Genomic DNA, 25,167 nt, shown 5'->3' with positions numbered 1-25,167 from the left:
GAAATGAATGGCAGATGAAAAGCTCTGAGGCTCTTATCAGTACTTCCATAGTAATAAGCCTTGGCACATGCTGTAAGAGGAGTTTGAACACAACCTCGCCTATCTAAAAGCCAAAGAGTCAAGGAATGTCTTTTGGAATCATCTTTTTTTGGTAGGTACTGGAAACTGTTCAATTTGTGAGAGGAGCAATCCCTTTTAATTTTCCGTTCATGTTAAGCACAGTATTGTTTCAGCGACAAATTTAGTTTAGTTTGGATGTTGGAACAATTTAACTTGTGCTTGAACTGTGTAGCATTTTAGCTCACGGTCAGTCTGTTGCTGCCATCCATGGTCACTTATTCATCCCTCGGTAGAAAAGGAGAGGTGATGGAATTATTCTATTAATAAAGCTTGTGTTCCTGCTTTATTTGTTCTACAAAAAGATTCATTATTAACGTAATTGATAAATTCATTTTTTTGTACGCGGACTCAAAGCTAAATGATTGGATAAGGCAAAAATCATAGAACAGCTCCCAGGGAGCTCATTTTTGCTCCACCAGATCATGGCAGATGATGTTACCCAAAAAACATTTTAATGAAATGTACAATATTTTAATTTTAATGAAAATGCACAGATATTCTCCAATGAGGTTTTTTTTTTATATATAAAAAATACAAATGTTCTTCCACAGAGACATACATAACACCAATATTTTACAGGCCCATCTTCAAAAGAATGACTACTTTTTTATAATCAGCTCACTTTACATTGTAGCAAATATGCATGAGAGGTTGCCTTTAAGTTTAAATACTTGTAAATAGACTTTCAAAGAGACAGAAATGCAATTTGCACTGTAAGCAAAACTGATTTGCAACAAAAACAAAGCTATATTTTACAGTATGAAATCACTGCAGACAAAATTAGGACATTCATGCAAAAGCTATCAAAAGTCTTCAGCTAGTAGACCCAACACATTGCAAATAAGGCATACCAGTCTGATCAGCAGCAAAGGAAAAGTGTACAAATGTATAACATGTTTTCCAGTAAGGTATCAAGTCATTGGTGTCCATGCTCAGCTCAGCTAAGAATCCAGAGCCACAAATCAGAAAAGTTCAAGTAGTGGCAAGTAAATATATAGTCCATTTTTGACAAAACATGATTAATTAGGAGGTCCTTGTATCACAAATGATGGTGCTTTAGTTGTGATAGGAAAAGTATGTTTAAGAGTCATCATCAGTTTTTATGACATGAAAGAGGGTGACATTAAATATTACCTGGTGTCCGTTGTTCCAGGCGTACAGTGCTCTCTCTCTGGCGTTGTAGTCAAGCATGGAGATATGAAAGTACTGGTTGTGAAAAGGAATGTCTATGTATTCGTAAGTTGAAGTCTTCGTAGAGTAAGCGTAGTAAACTTTTGCTCCGGACAGATGAGAGTTGGTGATATAGAGCGTCCCACAGATCATGAAGGATTCACCTGCATTCCTTTTGGAGTACTCGGTGTTCCAAGTCTTCAGGACCTGCAGGGTGTCAGGGTCGATCTGGGAGATGACGACATTTCCAGCATTTTGATTGGTCGCGTACACAACCCACATTCCCAGTTCGTCAGCCATGACGTCGATGTCGGAGTATCCCCCCCATGTGTATGGGTACATGTTGTGGAAGCCGGCGAACTCCAAAGCTCGCTGCGCCAGCACGCTGCCTGTCTCGAAGCTGTACTTGACAATAATGTTGCTTTGGTACTTATTGTAGTAAAGCGATCCATTGTAGACAATGTGATTGGTTCCTTCCCATTTAAATGGGAGGCTGTAGGTTCGGGAAACCACTCCTGCTACAAAGTCTTCCGTTGTCTTGTACTCACGCACAATTTTGCTGTTGGTGTAGCTGTCCATATACCAGACCTACATCAGATAGGACAAAGAGAAATGGTAGTGAGAGACAGCTGACCTGACATATCCAGATAAACATGTCAACCATCAAAAATAACCTCTCCCTCCCCTCCAGCTAAAGGTGTGTTTTCTTCTTTTTCCCACAGTTGAATGTTTGACCTTCGCTGTGTGGAATGATGTATGTGCAGAGTTTAACACCAGAAAGCTGTTTTTACATTTTAGAGGCCGGCCTACAAGCATGACTTCTGACATCACAAATAGTCTGGAGGCTGATCCTGATCCAGTATTCAGTATTTGAAAGTGTGATGTGGAAACTCGAAGCCTCCAGGGGCAAAAACACAGAGAATGGACTTTACAGTGAACTAGGGACATCCTGTTTCTGGGTGTGAAACTTATGAAAAATATGCATATTCATATATTCTGGAATTTTTAATGAGGGAGTATACATGTAATTTTAGGGATTTTAATGTGGGTAATCGTACTTCAATTAGAAGAGTCTTTATTCTGAATGAATGAATAATTTTTTGATTGCCATGTGCACAATAAGAAATATGAGGGGAGGTGAAGCCGTGACAAGTACATAAACCCTGCCGATGAAACCTAGTTACTGGAGGTGGTGATGGGGTGAAGATGAATGGCTGAAGATCTGGGTGTGATGAGGTGGACTCTGATGAGCTCAACCTGGGCCCTTGGTATGATGAACCGGAGGTGAATGGGTGGAGGAGGGTCGCTGACAACAGCAGAGAGGAGAACAGAACAGATCTATGGTTTGAAAGCAACAACATGGTTGACTAATTTAAATCGTGGCAATAGCTGGTTGGATTAACTGAAAGAGTAGTGTGGAGAGAGTGAAAGTGACAACATTTTTTGAATGAATGAGCAGACAAGAAGATAGTCTTCTTGACTGAACTTACCCAGAGCTTCATTTAAAAAAAAAAAAAAGTTTTCTTTTTTGCAAAACCATGTCAGACTGGAATTTTTCTGTATGCCTTAAAAGGTAACTCAACCAATTTTACCCATTAGTGTGTGGGTATAAAGCCTTTTGTGGCTCCAGAGGAAGCTGTTCGGAATCTGTTAAATTGCCTCCATGCAACTCATTGCTAAGTTGCATTGTGGCTAAGGTTGTGGGCAAGTTCTGAAAAGGAAGAAGAATGTGTGGAATAAAAGAGGCAATAGCTCTGGTTCTGCAAAACCTGGTGCCTATTATCCCCAATGCAACTTAACCACCGAGTGAAATCACTGGAGGCAGTTTATTAGATTACATGCAGCTTCCTCTGGAGCCACAAAAGGCTTCATACTACTTTTTTCAATGCAGTAGTACTCCTGTACGCACACTTTAATCCATAAAATTAGTGGCATTACCCTATAATTGACATGATTCTATAAGAAAAGAAATACAGTTTAAAATATAAAATCCAGAAACATCACTACTATAGCATTAGTATAGCTAAAATCAGATCTCCGTCCATAATAACAGTCTCATGTTCAGCTGTTGTAATATTCTGCCTACTCTGTAAACACAACACGGATATGATACTGTACACACAGCACAGCCCCTGGAAAGCACTCCCCCACTTTTATAACTCACCCTGTTGTTTCTGGTTGATGCTAGAGGATCAGTCATCCATGCTCCAAACCGGGTTCCAGATGTCTTTATTGTAACAGGTCCAGTGATTTTCATTAATTTCCCACACGCTGTTAATAAAGAAATGCAGCGATAAGATGTGCTGTGGTGGTTTTTGTCTCTAACTAGATTTCTCAAGCCAATTTCATGCCTGTGCCACCAGAGAGTGTGCCCTCTGTGCATACTAAGATAGCACTGGCAGTGAGCTGCTTTATTTAACTTGAAGCGTAATGGTGCAACTGCTGTTTGTGGCAAGGCAATTCAGCTTTCTCATGCCTATCCCATATTATTTCGTTAAATGCACCTAAAATATGGCAATATACACACCCCAGGTATCATCAGCATCTTAAGTTATGAGCTGGGTTTTTCTTTAGTGAAGCACAACGGATTTGGTTAAAGCACAATTAGCAGCCAGGACAGTTAGTCTTAAATTATATCATATTAAATCATAATAAAATGAAAATGTAGTGCAGCACCAGTGCATCTAAGGTAAGCTGCACCATTCATAAAAACTTGAATGTAAATAAGAAGAATCTCTAGTGTTTTTCCTTAATTTTGTTCAATGTGTGGTCGTAATTAGCTACTGTAAACAAAATAACTGTGCATGATAAATGTTCAGCTGACAAATTAATAGTTTATATACAGTACTTTACTGTAGAATTAGTGGATGCTGTGGTTGTAGATATTAAGTCCACACACAGCCCCCTCTCTGCCCCATTATGAGGCAATTAGTTATTGTATGCTACTTTCAGAAACCTTCTTTAAAAGATTTTGCAACGTTTTACTGTTTGAAAGACCAAAGGCTGTAAATACACCACACAGTCCTCAAGAACAAACACAAATTGCTTATTTTCTTCACTGGCACAAGATCGAGGTGAAAACATGTTTTTTAAAGGAAACAAATTTTAGTGTGGGATGTTAGAGAAAAACAACAAAGAAAAGCATCACAGCAGCTGAGAGTAGGCTTCAAAAGTAACCTGCCTTACATGGGCGCCTTTTAATGGACACACTTAGACTCATATACCACGAGGATCGCAGGCTATACATAGTTCTCTTTTCTAAATCTGCATTTTCCCCCCATGGTTTGGGAAAAGGCCCTTGCTTTGACAATTTAAGACATCATGCAAATACTATAATGCAGTGCCACTTGCAAGCACCATTGTCAGTGCTCTCTCTAACAAGACAGTAGGAAACAGTGCATGTTCAAAAATGCATTGACCACTTACTTAGTTTGCCCATACAGCTGCGGAGCCTGTTGTCCAGTCGCAGAACTCGCTGATAGAGCTCATCGTAGTCATAGGCCCCGAGCTCCTCCTGGATGCCAGTCAACACTGCCGATAGGTTCTTGATTTCCTCCTTGAACTGAGAGATGAGCGCAGCATCCATCTTGTACTGCTCCAACACTGGGATCAACGGCTTCAGCTCGTCCATCTTGTCCTTAAGCTCCTGCAGAAGTGACGGCGACAGCAGCAGAAATGGAAAACGGAGAGAGGTGGAGGATTGCAAATAGGTGCGATGGTCAGTGACAAACAAAATTAGAGTTTGTTTGACAGAGGAGCAAGCCCCGCTTTAGTAAGGTTAAGTATTGTTATGGAAAGAATGCACCTACATACTGGATGACTAGTAACTGATTAAGAATTATATACGCCCTTATATATGTCCTTTGTTGCTCCAGTGCTCCATGCTCACATGCATAGCATATGCAGTCTCACGTGACTAGTGTTATTTGTCATGAAAAAGCAGACTGACCTTCTACAGTACCTGCTGTATGAAGAACCTTATGGAGCTATCAGCCAGTCATGAAGCAATGAACTGCTCATTCATTCATTGCCTATATTTAAAAACCCTTTCAGCTTGTGAGAAACCACATATTTATCCACCATATATTTACCAGGGTCGACTAAAAAGGGGGCAATTTTCTGAAACACGTGTCTATCCCTGTGTTTAACTACACTTTTCATTTGACATTCAGATTTGTTAGAGGTTATACTTCTACTTTTATACCATGTTTTTTTATTCTGATGTTCTTGCCGGGCTAGTGGTTGTTCCACACAGTTATTTTCCCAGCTCATTCAGTGACTTGCAACTTGCCACACCAGAGATATTCGTACTCCCATACCAGCTGTCCAGTGCAATCCACACAGGCCAACAGCAGCTGCACAACAACCTCATAAACAACCAAAGATGTAAGCACTTTCTGAATTAGAGAGCCTTTGAATATTTTGTGTACACTGAAAAGAATGCTTTCCTGCTCTTATCCTGGCTTTTCTCAAAATCTTGCTCCATATGAAGGGAAAGATACCCACTTGCAGGTTGGATACGGCTCAGCAAATGTGCAAGAGCACCTCCGCATTGCTGGTAAAATTCTTTGTAGTCTTGGTGCTAACAGAAGTCAGTACACTTTAAGTCGCTGTGTAAAAGTAGAGGAAGACTGTGTTATCTGTAGTAGTAGTTATCAGCTGTCTAAAAAACGCCAAGAGTCTGACAAGAAGATTTATACTCCTCTCAGTTCAGTCCAGTCAATATAAAGCTATTGCCAGTTAGCTTAGTTTTGCATTCAGACTACAAACAGGGAAACACCTAGCCTGGCTCGCCAGTCCAAATGTAACCAGATCCACTTGCCAGCATCTCTAAAGATGACAAATTAACATGTTTGTATCCCATTTGTTTAAGACCAAAGTGTAACAAGTTGTAGCTTAAGGGGGGACCTAAAGTCTTATATTGGTGACATAACTAATATGTTATTATTATATTTATTATTGTTGTTATTTATGCTATTGCATAAAGCCAGTCTGGCAGTTTCCACTGTCTGATCATTCTTGAAGAACTCCCACTAACGCAGTACTTTGTGAACTTTATGTCATGAGTTATTCTTAAACTTGCCAGAATATCTAGCTTGCAGAACAAAATGGAATTGATTTTTCTGGCTTTGAATCTGACCCTGGGCCCTCTTTTCCCAGTGTTTGTCTAGCTCTCTGCTTTGAATTAAAATTAAATATAACAAAGTGCAAAAATGCCAAAATGCAGATTCTTCAACGAAAAAAATGCCTAAAAAATAACTTGAACTTGAATTAAGCTTAAAAGCTTTTCATGTAAATAACATTGGAGAAATCAATGTTGCATAGGAACACATTTAATGCATGTACTGTATAAAAAAAAACTCAATAGAAACGATTGATTGAACATTCATCAAACCAGGCTATGATTAAACGAGGCTGTGGATTACCTGGAAGTTTCTGGCCATGATGGATTTCCTGTCATCCTCAATCTGTCTGAACTTGGTTTTCAGGCCCTTCATCTGGTTTTCCATCTTCATGACATATTGGAAATCCCTCTGAGTCCGCAGGTTCAGCACCTCAATGGACTGAGACATGTTCTGCACCTAGAATATAACAAGCCATAATAAATAATCAGCTCAAACAGGGTTACCATCCACAGAAAGGACATTTAGTAGTAGTATAGAATAGTATAGTGCAGGAAAGTATCGTTAACTTTACAATAGATAATGCCTTTCTTTCTCTCCTCCTTTCCTTTCACTGCTACTAATTGAAAGGCACTTTGATGGGTTGCCCCTGGTGGGCCTGTGTGTGCTTGAACGTGAACAGGCAATTGCTGAAAAAGAGCAAACGTGGCAAAGCCTACAGTAGCAGCAGAGCACCTGTGTTAAAGGCACACGATAAAACATCTTGTATTAGGAGTACTACACTTCTAAAAAGGACAGTAAAGCTTGTAGGGATTTGTTCCCTCATCATTCTCATCTTTAACAGGCGCGTGTGTTTGCCTGTGTGTGTGTGTTTGTGTGTGTGCATGCACTGGGGAGGTAAATATCCCCCTATTACATTTGCTTACCTTCTCTAGGAGCTGGCGGAGCTGTCTGCTCTTGGCATCTCTGGAGCACAGGCTCTGTTCTGGTGCCACCACTGTGCAGATACAGCGCCCATCAGCATCCTGGGCCGAGCTGTACACCTGCCAGCCCTCCTTTGGGCCGATAGTCTGCAAACACACACATGTAAACATTAAGATTATTGATTTTGTATCTATGTAAGACTGGTTCTCTTTGGAAAGCTGTCAACCTGAAGTAATGTAGCAACAAAGACATGCTGCTATAGATGCGTTTCATTTGAAAACACCTTGTGTAACGCAGCTACACACTCCTCACTCTTCATATCAGTGAGACCACTTGTACATCAAAATAGGTGTGTATATGCAGGTTTTTTTTAAACGTGGATAAACCTGCTGATAAAATTCCCCATTGGCAGGACACAAGTTCGCCTCCCTGTTTCTTTTTTTTTTTAATCACGTTCGTCATCACAAATACACCAGAAAAAGAGGGCACAGTAGGAAGTAGCAGATCATATACCTCATCAGTATCCAGAAGAAGTAAAAACTTGTTTTATAAAGTCTTAAATTATTTATGAATTGTACACATCGTTGTATTGGGAGCTGTTGTTGGAAGTTGCTGAGGCGTGAGCTGAAGGACGTTAGAGAGATGTTTGAACAGAGATGGATGGAAAAGTATCAACAAGCCAGCGACCTTGACTTGAATAAGCGTCATAGAATCACGCCTGACAAGGGGCGAAAATGTCCACCTGGGTGTTTTCATCACAGACGATTAGAGCAGGAGCTGATAAACACCCATTTTAAACCCATTTACAATAAGGACAAGGGCCAGATGTTAGTGGGTGTTAGTATGTTTTTTGTCCAATGTGAAAGGGGTATGAGTAATGGGTTATTTTGAATCATGACAAAGGCGTACCAAAAGGTTCAATGTTGATTCCACTTTGTTTTACTGTTTGTCAGTAGTGTTTCTACAATGAAATTCATCTGTGAAGCATATTCTGAATATGTTTTAAGTTGAATACTGATAAACACTCTGCTTTCCACTATGACTAAACACACTAATTTGTCTCCCATCACCAGAGTAGTATATTTTGGTATTACTTTACTGAGATAATCCCTTCAGCTCACAGATTACTAACAGTTGATAGCTGTAATGTATTAAGTATTGCAAATGGAGCTCCGTGTTGTATCTTGAAGGAAAGCGTTTTCTCTGTTTTTCCGTCTGTGTTAAAAGGCATCGATGATTGTGCGCATATAGGACAGCATATCAATGCCAGCGTATGAAGGATAGGTCAACTACTCTGCCTGGCAACCTTTTCATTCTCACATGTCACATTTGCAGCTTACAGAGATAATAGTTGTAGATGAACCACTCAATGTTTTTGTCATAATACAACAATAGATTTTAATCTAGTATTAATTGCTCCTTGGCCATGGAAGTTACGTTAACATGAGGTTAGCACATGCATATATTATAAGAGCTGGATACTGAATACTAAGATGTGATTACACAAGCTCTATGTAGACTATTGGGGTAGAAAAGTGTTTGTAGAACTTTGAAAACTAAAGACATGAACTTTGTGGAACTTAAAGCAACTGCAAGTACTTTTTCTCTATTATTCATAGGACCTGCGGCCATGCACTCTAAAGCAATACAGAGATTTGGCTGACACTTCAATCAAGCAACAACAGACAAGCAAGCCTGAAGACGCTTTTGTGTTCATATAAATATTCATGCACTTTGCCACCAAGGACTCTGCTGGTAAACCTTGTCATCCCCTATAATCCGAGTGACATATCAGAAGAAAAGGAGGTAAATTTGGAGGAGGTGGGGGATATGAACAAACAGAAGAGTTGAAGAGGTGGTTATGTATGTAAAGAGTAGCTGAAAAATGCAAAGAAAAGAGGACAATGCTGACAAAGAAGAAGAAAGGGGACTTGACTGTCAATTAGAGGGGAGATAGAGAGATAGAGGTAGAAGAGTATGTGTGCAGGCAGATATATCATGACAGAGAAGTACAAAGACAGCCGGCATAAGATGATGAGATGAGGTGAGGGATAAACAAGGAGGGCACCGACGTGTACTGGGGAGAAAATGAAGGAAAACAAACAGGGAGGTAAAATAAAATAGGGTTAGACAAAAAGATGGTATTTGCAGCACAATCCATCTCACTAATGTTTATCTATTGATTAAAACTCACTCAGTAAAGCATGACAGCACAAACATGAATGAATGGTTCTATACAGGCACTGGCTGACCTGAGTTATTTGATTAAGCCGAAGTATGACTACATCATACATGAGGAACAACATGTTTTACCTGTTGCAGTTTAATAACATTGTATTTATTTAAGAAACTGTGATGTTGAGAACCAAAGGCTAGTTTTTCAATATTTTCTATCTCTCACTACATTAGAAAGAAGAAGATCCGGCTTCAAGGCTACAATAGTTTCACAGAGCTGCGCGCCAAAGTCTAGTCATTAATCATCCTCACCAAACAGCATCCAGCAGCTCAAAGCTCTCCCCAGCCGCCCAGCAGAGTTTTGCTCCCTGCACAGGCATCACACACACACACACACACACACACAACTACAACCACACACACAGAAAAGCATGAGTGGATACATGCAGTATGTACTGCACACACAAACACATAACAGGTTACCAGGAAGACGCATTAATGTTTCCTCTGTGGTTAATTTTCTTGATCTTGCTTTTGCCAGGGTTTGACTCATGGCTTCTCGGAGGCTGATATACAGTGGTCATCAATATTTTGCAAGCAAAGTTGCCAACAGACAATATTTTGTGCCAGTATTCAATATGTTTACAGTCATGCCAGAGAAACACAGCGAAATGTATCACTCCCCTATTTCTTTTTTTTATCAAATAAGTGGATCCTGTGGTGCTGAGGCCACGTCATCATGTTCCAAATGGATTTTTAGAAAAATGCCATTTGTATAATCAGTACTGAGATGCATTAACCTTTTCTAAAAATCAAACTAGTTTATCTGAGATATTACCGATCCTGTGTTTATCCCAGCAAAAAACCCACAGCGCATCACCTGTTAACATCTACTCATTAGTTGTTTGTTTTCTGTTTGACTTTTGGATGATTTTTAAATCACATCACAGCTCTAAAAGTACTCAATCGGCTCCACATCCTCCCACTTCCAGGCTGAGTGAATAAAACCTTTAACAGTACTGAACATATTAGCTGGTGAATTTTCAGTGCACAATAAAACTGAGACTTCTAAAAAGTAAGCCCTGCCATCACAAACAAAAACACATTCATTTTACTAGGTCAGTCAAGAGTTTCTGTTTACATAAATTGCTGTAAACATAAACTCTCACTTCCTGAGGTTTTTTAAAAGTGTCTTCTTTAAACCGTTACACAGATAAAGGTGTTTCACTGCAGTAAATATATCGTGCTGTGTTTTAAAACGACGACACTTTTCGTCTGAAATTGGTTTCTACACATTTACCTGGATAACTACTCTGACCTGTTTCCTAGACAACAACAGCCAGTATGTCTCTATTATGTTGCTTTCTACAAATTAAAATTAACTTAAAGTTATTTTTACATCTTAATCTGTCTGTTAGTATCTATTTCTTCATTTGTATCCTTTTAACTACTGAGGACTCTTTTGAACATAGATATCTTCTTTAGGATGACATGAGGATAAAACAATAACAGAATAACAGAAATAATGTAGCACAGTGTGATACAACAACATCCCACATAGCCTGACAAATGACCATAACATTGCTTGTCTATGAAAGTCTCACAACATTTGTCACTCCATTAGAAACACAATCGTATTGCACAATTGTTCATGTTATGGTATCCACCCAACAACCCACAAAGTAATCTAATATCGGCCTGTTATTTGGAAAACAGGCCTCTATTAATGAATGATCTATTATGACTTACTAACCGAAAGAGTATCACACAGTCCAGTAGCCATTTATAATGAATGATCATGACTTTATTACTTTTATTGCTGCACACAAGGTCAGTCTCACTTCTAGTGCCTATTAATGTTGGACTTTTATGAGACGACCTGATTGAACTGTGAATTAGCCCTCAAACTTTTCATGCTTCAGTGAAGCCAAGAGTGACATTTACAGTACTGTATAATACGACTGTATCTGTCATCTGGCCAACAAAGTATGACAGGAAAGGATGTATAATTGGCATAATATGACATGAAATGCTCAGTTTTATGCATTATTTTCTTGTGGCCAGCCACATGTATAGGTGTTGTGCCTGACAGACATTAACAGGTCTGTCTCATATGAGTGTATCTGTCATCTGGCCAACAAAGTATAACCGTCCTAACACCAGCCACTGGCAACTTGACAAGCTGAGTCACAGGCAACACCGTCAGCCGGCTTGAGTCGAGCTGAGACGGGTCAGTTCACTCTGCTGCAACCTTCCCTTGCAACTTTATAAAAGGGTTTTGTCTCATCTGGAATCTTTAGTCTGAACTGGGCTTTATGACTTAAATGTGCTTCTGGAACCATTTGAAGAACCTGAAGGACATTCAATTGAATTAGTATGATACCAATAGTATAGTATTGGTTGAGTTTTGGCAACAATTTAAGTGTAAGTGCTAAAACCTATTTGCCTATCAGTTGTCTGTAAGAACGCTATCGCAAATGGCCAATTACCGCTGGTGTCTATTTTCAGGTGGACAGCTCTGTTTGTTCACAGCAGGCATGCTGTACAAAGGTAGACTTGACTTTGAAAATTATAGATCACTCAGTAAAAACATCCATAGTCAACAGTGCATCTAAGGAGCGTAAACAACAAAGATAATGAATTCCTCCTAGTGGAAGATATGATTCATGCTCTTCACAGCACACAGGTATCCTGTCAATTACACACCTAATTGAATCCCTCTTCTGTTTGTTATTCTGTCATCAACATGTATTTCACTTTGGCTACTTTACACTTACCATTAACTTCGCCCTCATCAACCTTTTTGTGTGATTGAGGGACAGACGCAGGGGGTTGATGTGGGAGTGAATGTGAATGGATAGGTTAATATGGTTAAGATTGAGTTAGTAAATGATGTCAGGGAGAGTCTGCTGCTGTCATTAAATCCGAATCACTTCATGTGCACATACCCTTGGCCAGGAGTAATTTACAATTACACTTCTGAAAACACTGATGTTTTCTTGTCCTTTAGCCCTGCATACTTCTTCTTCTTTTGTTGTTACCAATTTTAGATTGATAAGTAGGTTTTATTCTGTGGATATTCAATTCTTGCTTTATATTCTTTCACACATTCTCTACAGCAATCATTTTTCCTTCACTCAAAGACATTTATGAAAAATCAGAGCAATTATAATTTCATAGAAGATATTTTGCTGCTCTTTGCACCCCTGCATGCAAACCTGGTTGGACCCAGCCACTGTATTTGCAGCCCATATACTCTGGCCGACTGTCTTCACGGTAAACGAATCTCCACCCTGCTGAGTGTAGCCTTGGTCTCTTGATCTAATTTTTTTTTGCCACTCTCATGAAGGCTGATTCCATTTGCTAAGCTGCAGCAGTATGAGTCTGGCAGTGTGAGGAACTCCCCAGAGGGATACCACAGGTGAGAGGCTGGCGCTAAAAAATTAAAAGATTGTCAGTGGCAGCGGCAGAAATCAATCTGTTATAAATACGGTCTAGATTCATAGTGTGAGAGGTAACAGACTCCCTCAAAAGAAGCAGCTGGAGCTGCAGCGAGGAAACAAAGGGGCAGATATAGTGTAACACTAACAAACCATTAAGGCTGTCCTGAATACCCTTTTTGGGGCTTTGAAGCAATTGTCTGCAAATATTCAAAGGGAAGACATTAGTTCTCGTTCCTGCCTCCAAAGTCTCAAAAGACAAGTCTCAAGCATGGAGGGTCACGAGACCACATTTGTGCTAGCAGATCAGAAATGCTCCCTCGCTGGATTTCTGTGCGTGTTTTTTTTAGACTACTTTAACGCAATAGTCAAGCTCCATTTCTCGCCTCCTTTATCAATCTTTGGCCTCTTCTTCTGTGCAGCCTATGCAACTACTCCCTCATTTTGAATACAGAGTTTGACATTGACCACCGTGGCAATAGCAGTTTTAATGCATTTGGGTCAGCACAAGTAGACATTATTACCTCCGCCAACCTCCGTTGGTTGGTTCGTCAGCAGGATTACACAAAAACTACCGAATAGATTTCCAGGAAACTTGAATAAAAGATGGGTGTTGGCCTAAAATAGACCTCATTAACTTTTGGTGCAGATCAAGATAAAGGGATGGATGCAGGAATGTTTTTCTCACTTTCTTTAAATTTGCAAGATTTTTCGTCAATTTTGTAAATTTCTCAGGGCAAAAGGCATGGATCTTGATGAAAATAATAAAATGTATTTAGGTGGCTGTTATGTATGACTAAGTACAGTTTGATGTGGATCCAAATAAAATCAGGATCTGGCAGATTTAAGTATGTTTTATTGGATTAGGCTGGATTGAATAAAAGCGGACTGTTGGGCTTTGGCAGAGGCATGAGCCATACAGTACATCACAGGAGAATGGAGGTAGAGGATGAGAGGAAATATCTGTCGGTTTCAGACAGTAGCAGAAAATCTAAATTGTCAATCTCTCACTTTTTCACATTATTCATTTAGCTATTCATAGCAGTTATTAGACAGGCTACAACATGGCAAAAAACAGCAGTGTTGGTAATTTGTCCTGTATCTACTTCGTTTGCCGACAATCTGTTTTCTAACTTGTATTAGCAGGTAAGAAGAAGCATTATGTGAGATTCAAACCTAAAAAAAAGCCCTGTTTATCATTTCAGAAACAAATCCAGGTGCCAGAGATGCCAATAAAGCTAAATCTCATATCACAGTAATGCTGTCGTCCTGCCTGCCACACGACAGAGACCTAAACAGATGCTATCTATCTAGTCATCTATCAACCTGTCCAAACAAAAACCCACCAGGGTATTGGAGGCAAGTGAAGTGGAATGCGCATGTCGGTGCAGTAACTGATGATCATGCTGCCTAAATGAGTTAACATTTTAGCTCTAATGGCAGGGGAAGATGAACTTGCATGTGCAGCCAGCTCTGTAACCAGGCTGATGCAGACATCCAAGACAGCAATGACAAATGGTAACACCCCTAAACACAGCAGCAACAGCAATCCTGGCAGCTATAATCCTGAGACCAAAAAGGTTCCAGTAAGATACTGACAAAGAGATGCTGCATGCCACCGAGGTTCAAGAGGGAGGGGGAAAAGAGACACAGCAGTAGAGAAAGCCATCTTTTCTCTCATATGTGACTGTGATGAAAGGCGTGCAGGGAGATTAATTTCCTAGAGGCGTGCCACCTTCTTGCCTTTTCTGACCCCGGCGAAGAGAAGATTGAATAGATAATTCCGCAGGAGCTCGGCACATTCTGCCCTCGACGGTCTCTGAATGAGCTACAGCATTATCTTGTTCACACCCTCTTGCTTCTTCACTAGGGTGTGCTTCAATGAGTTTTCTGACTGAACAAGACGACACGTCAGTCATAAGCACCATGGAGGATGATAATGAAACAGTCATCAAACATTATCGGTGGAGTAGGGCCAGTGGACAGCTCCAGGCCACACTGAATGGCAAAAGCATACACAAGCAGAATACTAAGCAGCAGTGACAGTGTTGTAACACAAAGCTATGTCTCGGTGTGCCGACATAAAGTCAGGTGGAGGATGTCTCAGGCTGCGATGGGTACCTTTGTGCTTTTATCCGTAGAGAAGTGTCCACACTGACCACCAGAGTGTAACTGAAGTAAATAGGGTAAATCGATGAAGCTGAAATTAAATCATGGGATAATAAAATTGGTGGATTTTGGAAAGTCTGAAGGACCCTCATATTAAGCATTACCCGAGGAGACACTGTAATTGGAATTTTTACTTCTTATGTTGGTAATTCTAGTGGAGCAGTGTGCCATGATAAGAACCCTCCTTTAATTGATCAAATTAAATCTGTATCATCAACATTCGCATGTCTTGGCAGCTCCTCAGTTTTCAGTGTTTGAGAGCAGGCTCATTAGCATCGCGTAAGAAACTCTCAACAGCTCTCCCCTCCTGGAAAAGGACATTTCTGCCATGTTAATGCCACTGAATCTGCAGACTTTTCACAAAATGTTGCAGCAAAGTTAGTTCACCTGATTATTTCTTGCTCTTTAACAACCTTTGAATTTCCGACTTCCAATTATGCTGCGAAGTGGTGTCAGTATGTTGAGATGTTGAAGCTGCAGTAAAAACGCTCCACTTCAGCCTCCACGCTGATGTCGAAGCAGAAGAATGTGCTGAAAATAAGATTTTTGCATAAGGATGTATGTGTTCACTTTGCTTTGGAATCAGCAGGGCAATAGGCAATAATTGCATTTATGGGATCTACTCTGGGTAAAGTAAAACCATCGAAATACTGCTTTAAACTCTTGGATACCATCAAATTAGTATGATCACTGCATTCCCAGAGGTTCTTTGAAGTTATATTGCAATTTATTTTCTGTAGGTACTTTCCTTAAACTTGCTCCCCTTTGATTTTACTGCAGTTAATGATTTTTTTTTCCTCAAAGAACTTTCAGCAACTTCAAGAATATGTGCATGTACTTGTTGCTTTAAATAAATGCAGAATAAAATGGACATGTAATGTAAATATACAGTAATTAACTGGCTAACTGTGGAATTGGTCACATTTCCTCTTGTGCATCGTTATTACTGTGTAAATGCTGAACATGTGTGCGAAATTGTAAGAAAGAAGCACTTTGCTTTTGAAGAAAAGAAACATCTTAGACTATTACTGATCTCTTTTGTCTCTAAACCCCACCCCTGAATAATGATTGTCCAATCACGGCTTAACAACTGTGGCCAGGCATACGTAGCAGGTCTGTCTAGCTGTGGATTTCTCCACATATTGCAGCAGAGTGCTCGGGGCTGTGTTAAGAGCGATACTTGACATTTAAAGAGTGCGAGGATGGTGGTTTTTATCGGGCCTCTCCAAAATCAAATACACAAGAGTAAAATTGTAAGGAATGGATAAAATGATGTGTTATCTGCTCTAACATAGGCTGCAAATGTGCAGAGTGTCTGGCTTACTATCTTAGTCCCTTCAATGATAACTGAGTGTTACCTTCTAAAGCCAAGTAGAACATATTTACTAACTATATTTGTTTGTAGGGTTAAATCCACGTTTGACTGTGTGGAAGCCAGTCCTGGATGCTAAGAGAGTTAGGGTTGCTGACATTATAGCTGCTCCATCCTGCTCTTCTGTATTTGGGGAAGTTTACAGATCTCCAGTTACAGAGCCAGTGTTATTCAAGCATTTAAAGCAAAAGTAGAAAAAACTAAAATTATCAACAGAATGCAAATAAACAAGAGTTATGACGTTATTTCAAAGATGTTGATGCGTTGCAGAGATAGCTGCTGAAGTTAGCATACTTTCCAGCTAGCCTCAGCTTGTCCTTTTACGTAATACCGCTCCCAGTCAAGACCGCTAGCTGCATGGCTAACTGAGCTAACTATATTAACTGAGCTAACGCTATTAAGTACTACCGCAGTCTGATCTGCTGGTCCACTGGAGCAGTTGGGGTTAAAGACCTTGCTCAAGGGCACTTCCGTGGTGGTAATGAGGAAGGGGCAAGCGCCGCCTTTTACCTTTCCCGCTCAGATTTATCAGGCCAGTCAGGGGACTTAAACCAGTGACAGGTTCGCTTCTCTAGCCTTTACACCACTGCTGTTAGAATGAACAATAGTCGTATCTTAAACTGTTGAGTATCACGCTTATAATTAAAGGACTAACTAGCTGTACACTGCAATTAAATAACAATTGCATTCAACAAGTGTATTATAAAGATCACTTTTACAAGATTCTCGTTTTGAAACAAGTCAGCTGGAAACACTAAAACGTCAGCCGGATTGTGTTTTGATGAGATGAAATGTAACTAAATACATTTACTCATCTACTGCACTTCTGAGGTACCTGTACTTTACTCGATTATTTTAATTTTCTGATTTCTGATTTATACTTCCTATACTTTAATATTGTACTTTTTACTCAATTACATTTGTTTAATAATTTAAAAATGTTTGAATATTGGATCCAATAATCAGCAAGCCTGATAATCAGTCTGATAATCGGTCTTTACATACATGTAAATATATATAATTTACTTTTACTTGTAGTTTTGATACTTAAGTACATTAAATATTAGATGTTTGAAGACTTAAAGAGTAACTAAACCCCTAGCTTTTGGCTGAGGTGCATCTAGGCTGATATTCAAAAAATGCCTTGATTGTGGGCGGCATCCAGTCCCCGCCACCATCACCACCACCTCACACCTGCAGAAACACACACAGAGGGGCGGGGCCAACAGTGGGTGGCTCGTGATGTAAGCTGCCTCCAAAACGTCATCGGCCTCCATCTCAGCCAACAGCAAAATTCGATTGTAATAGCCGGGTTTCAACCCATAGAGGGCAGTCACTCTTACATTTTTACAACAAAATATGCCAAATTGAAATACTTTGACTAAAATGTCAAGAGTTGGACCAGAATAAATCTACAACATTACTTCATACCCAAATACATTTGTTTTCAGCAGAAAAACGTGGTTTGGGGTGACTTTCACTTAATCAAAGTCTTATTTTAACACCATATATTTGCTTTTACTCAAGTATGTCTTTTGGGTACTTTTTACAGCACAGGTTTTTAACCCGCTGACGTTAGCTTCTTTATCTTGAGCAGATCAAATCTCCTGGCCAAAGATTTCATTTCAGCTGTGAAGACGGACAGTTGCTGGTTATAAAATGAGACATCAAGGACCAATTGTTTCAAAAATTATGCTAATACAGATTTCAAGCTGTAAATCTGTCACCTTGATCAGAGTGAAATACATACATGCATATTCATACTGTGCAAAAATGGAAAGCTTAGCCACAGTAACAAAGGGGCACATGGGTTTTGGTCAGTTCTACAAACACAAGACTACATTCAAGTACACAAAAATACCTAAACCTAAGTCTCAGGTAACTCATATCAAACTAAACTCTGATCTACTACTTCAACATTAGTATTAATCTATCGCTCTCTCTCTGTTTAAAGCTACTTAATAAGTTATATGAGCCTACATTTTATCTTTGCTGGTAAGAAATTAAGAAGCGCAGCCCATAATCATCTCACTGGTTGACTGAGTACAGTATAAATTTATTGAGACCACAAATGTCTTTCATTCCTATCAAGTCCAGCCTTTCATCTCTCATCCAGTGATAGGCGTCTAATATAAAGACCGCTCGGGCTGTAATTAGAGTAATCATAAGGGGAACAGAGGGAGAGGGCCGTTACTATGCCCCTGGTAGTTTCAACATCATGTCTCAACTCCTGTAATTATGCTTAGACTATCATTAACTGAGATGCATTCACCCAGAGGAATGAAAAAGAGCTCAAACAAGGGAAAGTCACTTTAAAGAGTCGTATTCGTCATGTATAAAAAAAAACCTTCATTATACATATTAATATTACCTCTGTTGATGTCTTTACAGAATGAATAGTAGCCTTTGAAAGGGGTGAAATAGCACAAAGAACAGCAGAACAGAAAATTGTTCAAAGGTAACTGGTGGTTATCTGTCACTGTCAGTACTTAGACGTCTTATTACTAATCAACAGGATGAATTCATTTGCCTGACAAACATGAGCTCCATTGAATTATTCACATAATGTGTCGGCCCCACATACCTAACAACTGACACATCCTAAAGCACACATTCAAACAAAGTGACAGAAAACTCATTAGAACCTCACACAGGCTCACACAGTCTAACATCTCTCTAAGTCTGAGCACAAAGCACCATATATTTACCCTGCTGCTGCTATAAACGATTCACATCCATCACCACCGGACTTACTTTCTTTATTTCCAGTCCATCGCTTCTGACAACCCCCCCCCCCCCCCCCTCCTCCCTGCTTCCAACATGAAACATGCAGCGTCACAACTAATGACTTTGCTGGCTGGCAGTGTGGCTAGCTGTTTGCTTTGTTTGTGTTGACACATATAGTTAGAGGGTGTCATCCTTAATTTAGCCTCTGGTGGAAAAAGTGGTGTGAGATATGAAACCTCCAGCGTTTTCTTCTATCATCGCCGAATGGTTGTGTGCGTGTGTAGGTGTGTCCGCACAGCAAGTCTCGTCTTTTAATTCGGCATCTGTGCCAGACAAATGTTGCCACCGAGCCTGAGTGTATCAGGCACATAAAATGTTAATGGAAGCTGAAAAGGAATTTCGAACAAGCAAAAGAACGACATCAGTGCCTGGCAGACGAGCCCTTCAGCTCTACATTACACAATAACTTCAAAGAACGCCTCTCTGTGTTTCACATGATTAATGATCAACAGGACGTCGAATCAGGGAGAGGATGTAAAGTCTTCTCTGCAGGGTTTCCCCCAACCTCTGCAGCAGTGAGCATGTTTTATATGATTAAATCACACATGATCAAAACCTGAAACCTTAAAACAGGAACTGCGGCTGAAAACTGTATCTTTGTAAATTGGCAAAACTGGCATTTACGTTACAAGTGGATTAGAGTGTGAGTGCATGTGGGTGTGTATACGCTTGCCCGCCACCGAGTCATGCAGCCGCCTACTCACAGTGTTGAACACAGAGGGCAAGTTCCTACACAAAGCTCCATCCCACCGGTGTTGTAACTAGCCTAATCCCCAGGAGAAACTGCTCATCAACATCCACATTATTCACAGTTACTCGAGTTCTGTTCAGCGCAGCCATGCACACCATTTGTTTTTTTTATCTGCCAGGGTGCAAACACATTAAGAATAATTCAAGTTTATGATGTACTCTAAGAAAAGCCACAAGAGTTTGCACCTGTTTGCTGTTCCTGGCCTGATTACTTAATATGCCAGAGAACAACATGGCACTTTTTGGCTGCAAAAGTCATTTTCTTCCAACAAATTGGTGGTTTTTATGCTGAAATACATTAAAGGAGACCTATTATGCTTTTTTGTTTTTGGTTCCGTCAACGTTTTATAGGTTCTTGTGCATGTAGAAGATCTCGAAAGTAAGAAAGCCAACAGAAGCTCCTCTCTGGCACAGAAAACACTGCTCCCCAAACGCCTCCTGTGTCGCCTTTAATTACATGACTTTGTGACATCACGCTATGTCACCATGTCACACATTTGCATAATTTATGCCCAGGGGCTAGTTTGGCATGCAAGAATTTATTTAGCACAGCTTCTCTCCTGTTGTTACTGGCACTGGCTCAGGCGCGTGGAAGCTGACCAATCAGAGCTGACTGGGTATTCAGGAGGGGGGGGCATTAAAGACAGGAGCTTAAACAGAGTTCCTCTATTTACTGATTTTTATCTTTAAAAAACACATTTGGTTACAAATGTCAGGTCATAACTGCTTGTAACTGTAACTGGATTTTAAATGTAGTTAGAACGAGCATCTTCATCTGAATATATAGTCACACTGTAATACTGGAGGTACTGTGCTGCACTGACATGCAAGAAAATCACAACCTGTTTCATACTGGCATTACCAGGTCATAAAATAGAGTTATAGTGAAAGACAATATTGAAAATACATAAAATATAACTTATATAAAATCAATGTGATTCAAGGCAAAAAACTCAAAATGGATTTTTAGACAAAATGACAGCCATTAGCTGTGATGACTATGGAAGTATATGTCTCAGTAGGCAGTTGAGTGCAAGGCACAGGTCTGACGTCAGACTCCTCAAGTCTATTACGTCTGTCTTTCTACTCCAATCGATATGTCCTCCAGGTGCGGCATATAATGTGTAATCATAAAACACAAATTCCAGTCATCATTTTGATCATGATGAGAGTTACACAGTGCCGTTAGCAGCCACTGTGTAATTACCCGGCTGGCACAGACCATAAGGGAAAACTACACTATGCAAATATTTCATTTTCCCACAAAGGCTCCTTAGGGATCCATTGTGTACACTGCAGAGGTAGTATCTGTCTAACCAGATGCCACAGCACGACAAAGAGAAAATCCATACCATCAGCCCTAGCTTTAGCCACTTTATCCAGAGAAGATCTGGGTTGTAATAGGTTATTTTAAAGTTGCTCATCTTAACCCGTGAGGGAAAAAAAACGAAGGCAGCACCAACACATAAACTTAAATGCCAAGAGTTAGAGGCTGCCACCTCTTCCTTAAATGAACGAAGCCCTGTGTACAAGGTCTGACAGCCTGTGAGTGACAGATTCATAATTTCCAGCTTAGTGTAATACCATAAAAGGTTTGCCTTTCTAGATCATTTTTAAACACTGAGGCAGAAAGGCCTTCGGTGCCGTACATGCTGGCAATTTGCATGCAGCTCTAGCTCCAGCAATATCTTCTCATATTCCTGCACGGCAGTGGTGTTTTCATTGATTTAATCACAAACAGATGAAAGTTAGAGACTGAACTGAATGATTGTCATGAGAGGTAACCAGAGGTAACACTGCAAAAAACATATTTCTAAAATATAAATGGAATGTAGATACCCAGAGCTCTTTGTTAACAAGATGCTGTAGACCAGGGATGCATAGGGCTGCAGTGATTTTCTTCATTGTTGGTTAACCTATCTACTGCTAATCTATCTAACTGAATTGTTTAACCTACAAGGTGTTTAAAACAACACAACTGAAGGCATCCAACTGCCTTTTCGTATAACCACCAGTCAAAAATCAAAGGCATTTGAAATCACACGAAAGACAAAGCAGCACGTCCTCACATTTTAAGAGCTGTACTGCAACTAGGAGACATTTGTTTTTCTACTTGATAAATGACACGAAGGAAGAACTGATTAACAAAACTGCCATCAGTTCATTTTCTGTTCATGGACTAATTGGTTAATCGCCTGACATGGAAAGGATCAAGGATCTCAACCGTATGAATAAAGCACTATCTGCAACTGAGTATAGTCTCGTCGGCATCATTACGCTCTGCTCAGAAAGGTTTGGAAGGCTGCATATGAAACGATGAGGAACATTTCCTCTCTTTCTGTCATTTGCTGCATAGCCGGAGAGCTTGTGTGGTGAAGTTTCAGCACCGACAGAGTGGAAAGCTCCTCATCCTCACCACCAGAAGACCCTGAGCCACGAGCAACACACTGATTTATCCATTAATCATAAGGGACTTTGACTTGTCAGCTTTAGTCACAGTTGTTCCATCTCTACCTCAGTACAAAACTGCCCATGCAATTCTCCTTCCCTAAAATGTGCTTATGTTAAGCACAGAGCTAAAGCCAGCACTGACAGAAACAGACAGAGGAGGGACAGTCCTTGGTGAGGGAGGGAGAGGTTACGCCACTGGGACATAACCCTGCTCCGGCTGGACTATAATTATATGACACAAATGAAAGCAACTTCAGGTCTTGAGCATCAGCATCCAGGCTATTAGAGGGAAACAATCAATAGCCTATGCTGAAATGCCTAACGTGCTTGCTCTCACAATTGCATTATAACCCATTCAGCCTCCAAACAGGAGATCCACAAGTGGGCGAGATGGGTGAATAATAAAAGGTGATTAGTCACAAAAGAATTTGTGCTTCAGCGTAAACCCGATTTACATAAAAAATTAACGCAACGCTCTTCAGGGAAATTAACGCTGGTGCGACTTTCTGCTTATTGTGTGATCGTTACAGTTGTTTGGTGCGCAGTTTGTCTTCAGTGTTTTCTTTCTCATCTTAAAAACATATTTCCGTCAAAACAGCACTCGAACACCTACACGAATGACGTGAATTGTATTTCACCAACTAGCACTGCATTTTCGAAGTTTTTCGATTTGATTCCCACTATGTGTTTGAGCCCACCTTTGTGGAGGAGGGCTGCAGGCATGCTGATTATTCACAGTTGAAGATAATTATTCTGGAAATCAATACAGCCGAAGTGTAGTCCCTGCTAAGGACTTGTAAAGCCCCTTAAATCATGTCCAACCAGCTTTGCGTCACTGGTGGTAAACAAGACCATATTAAATTGTAGGACTTTAGAGTGAAGTTTGGCGTGACAGCCTCTGTGAGAGAAACCGTCACGTACCGGGGTAGAGAAACTACATGCAGTATGTCCTCACGCCTTTAATTGTGAGCAATAATAACATCAAGGCTCGGATATGAAACAATTCACAGAATTATAAAATAATAAGAAACTCACCATGGAGGGATATAATCCGAAGATGGTGAGGGAAAGGACGGGGTACAGGACGCTCAACAGGACCCGCATGCTGACGGGCTCCGGGCAGCCACTTTTCTCCAAGGTGCAGTCCTTAAACATAGAGCTCCTGCGCTGCTGTTCACCTTTTGCGCGTTCCTACTGTGGTCGAACCGCAGAGAGAGCGCTCCGACGGCGGCACAGCGACCACACGTTCAACGGCATCACACCCACAGCCCTCCGGTGCTCCGACTGAAGGCAGTGCCGAGGAAAAAAGTTTTGAGCGAGGGGGAAATATTCAAATATTTCAGGTCCAGCAGACTGCAGGGGAGGCGCAGCAAGGATGTGACATCACTTGATGGGTTTAGTGCTCTATCTATCTACCTATCTATCTATCTATCTATCTGGATTAGGTCATTAGGATTTTGATGACCTCATTCACCTTCAGATTTAGTCTATAATTATCTTCACAAATAAAAAAATGCCTGTTGATTTCAGTGCCCCCGCCTCCTACTATCACTATGTACTAAAGATTCTGCTTAAAACTATTGGTGTTTGCACCTGTAAACTGACAAATTACAGTCTAACATACAGTTGCCACTCAAATATCTAGACAAGAATGGTAATGATGTAAGAACTGGTCTTCACTACCTTACAGATGTCTATCACTAATCATGTTGCATTGTGCTGGCTGAGATTCAGAGCACTTTGTGGTCATTGACAAGCTCTGCATCTCACAATTGACACACTTGTAGGTTCTCATACTGACCTTCAAGGTCGTCAGGATAAATAGCGGATATGAAATAGGCTTATACAACAACAACCATCACTGCTGATGGTTTTTATGACATTCAGAGCGAGAGCTGTGAGGTTTTTTATTTACAAGGTTGACTGATGACTTCTGCACACATGTGTTTTTTTTAACATTCATACAGTTTCCTGTATATCTCATCCCATGCAAGATATTCACAGAACTGTTCACGAGTGGAGCAGCAGTGGAGAGATGAGATGCCAGTGCAGACTAGTGTGACGATGCTGCCTCAGCGGCACAATGCCATGAGATGCAGCGCTCGCAGCTGAAGTCTTCATAATCTGGTCATCAGCTGTGTGACACTTTGCTCTGGGGTGCCGTGAAGAAGAATCTCTCCAAACAGTCTGTATCCTCGTCTCCTTTTTCTTTGCAATAATGTATTTCCTCCTTAGTTTGGTTACATTTGCATAATTTTTCCCTTCATATTTTAACTGTCTCATTTTTTTCTTTATGATTTTTAGTGGGCTTAAATGACCGCACAAGATAACAAGTAGTCAGTGTTAAGCAGGGCTGTAAGAGGAGAGGCACAAATATACTAGGATGACATATTAGACTGAAAAGCTGTGGATGCAGGGAGGTGTCCAAAAAGAATGCCAATGTACAACGTCCAAAATTTTGTACTGCACCCCTGCTGTCAAGAAAACCACTTGGAAGTTTCTCTTTTTTTTTCCAGACTCTGAATCTGTTCTGTGTTTTCATTACATCAGCAATGTATTTCTCACTCGGAAGACTGTTCTGTTGGCTAGCAGGATCATCCATGTGTTCTTGTTGGCTTGGGTACTATATGATAACACTTTGGACTGTGGTGTGGAGTTTAGAGAAGGCAACTGTTGAGATATCAGA

General features: G+C 40.4%; 1 protein-coding gene across 1 annotated transcript; it reads right to left on the bottom strand.

Moving 5' to 3' along the window:
- Positions 1-582: 582 nt before the first annotated feature.
- On the bottom strand, positions 583-23,808 carry olfm3a (olfactomedin 3a). The gene is made up of 6 exons (XM_084340429.1): positions 23,517-23,808; positions 7,340-7,483; positions 6,717-6,872; positions 4,717-4,936; positions 3,455-3,561; positions 583-1,878 (listed from the first exon to the last, which is right to left on the bottom strand). The coding sequence occupies exons 1-6, from the start codon at positions 23,634-23,636 to the stop codon at positions 1,201-1,203; spliced, it is 1,425 nt and encodes a 474-aa protein (XP_084196555.1). The 5' UTR covers positions 23,637-23,808; the 3' UTR covers positions 583-1,200.
- Positions 23,809-25,167: the final 1,359 nt, after the last annotated feature.

The sequence above is a fragment of the Pagrus pagrus genome (assembly GCF_965226575.1).
Source record: "Pagrus pagrus genome assembly, chromosome: 20".
Lineage (NCBI taxonomy): Eukaryota > Metazoa > Chordata > Actinopteri > Spariformes > Sparidae > Pagrus > Pagrus pagrus.
This window is presented reverse-complemented; position numbering and strand designations above follow the sequence as displayed.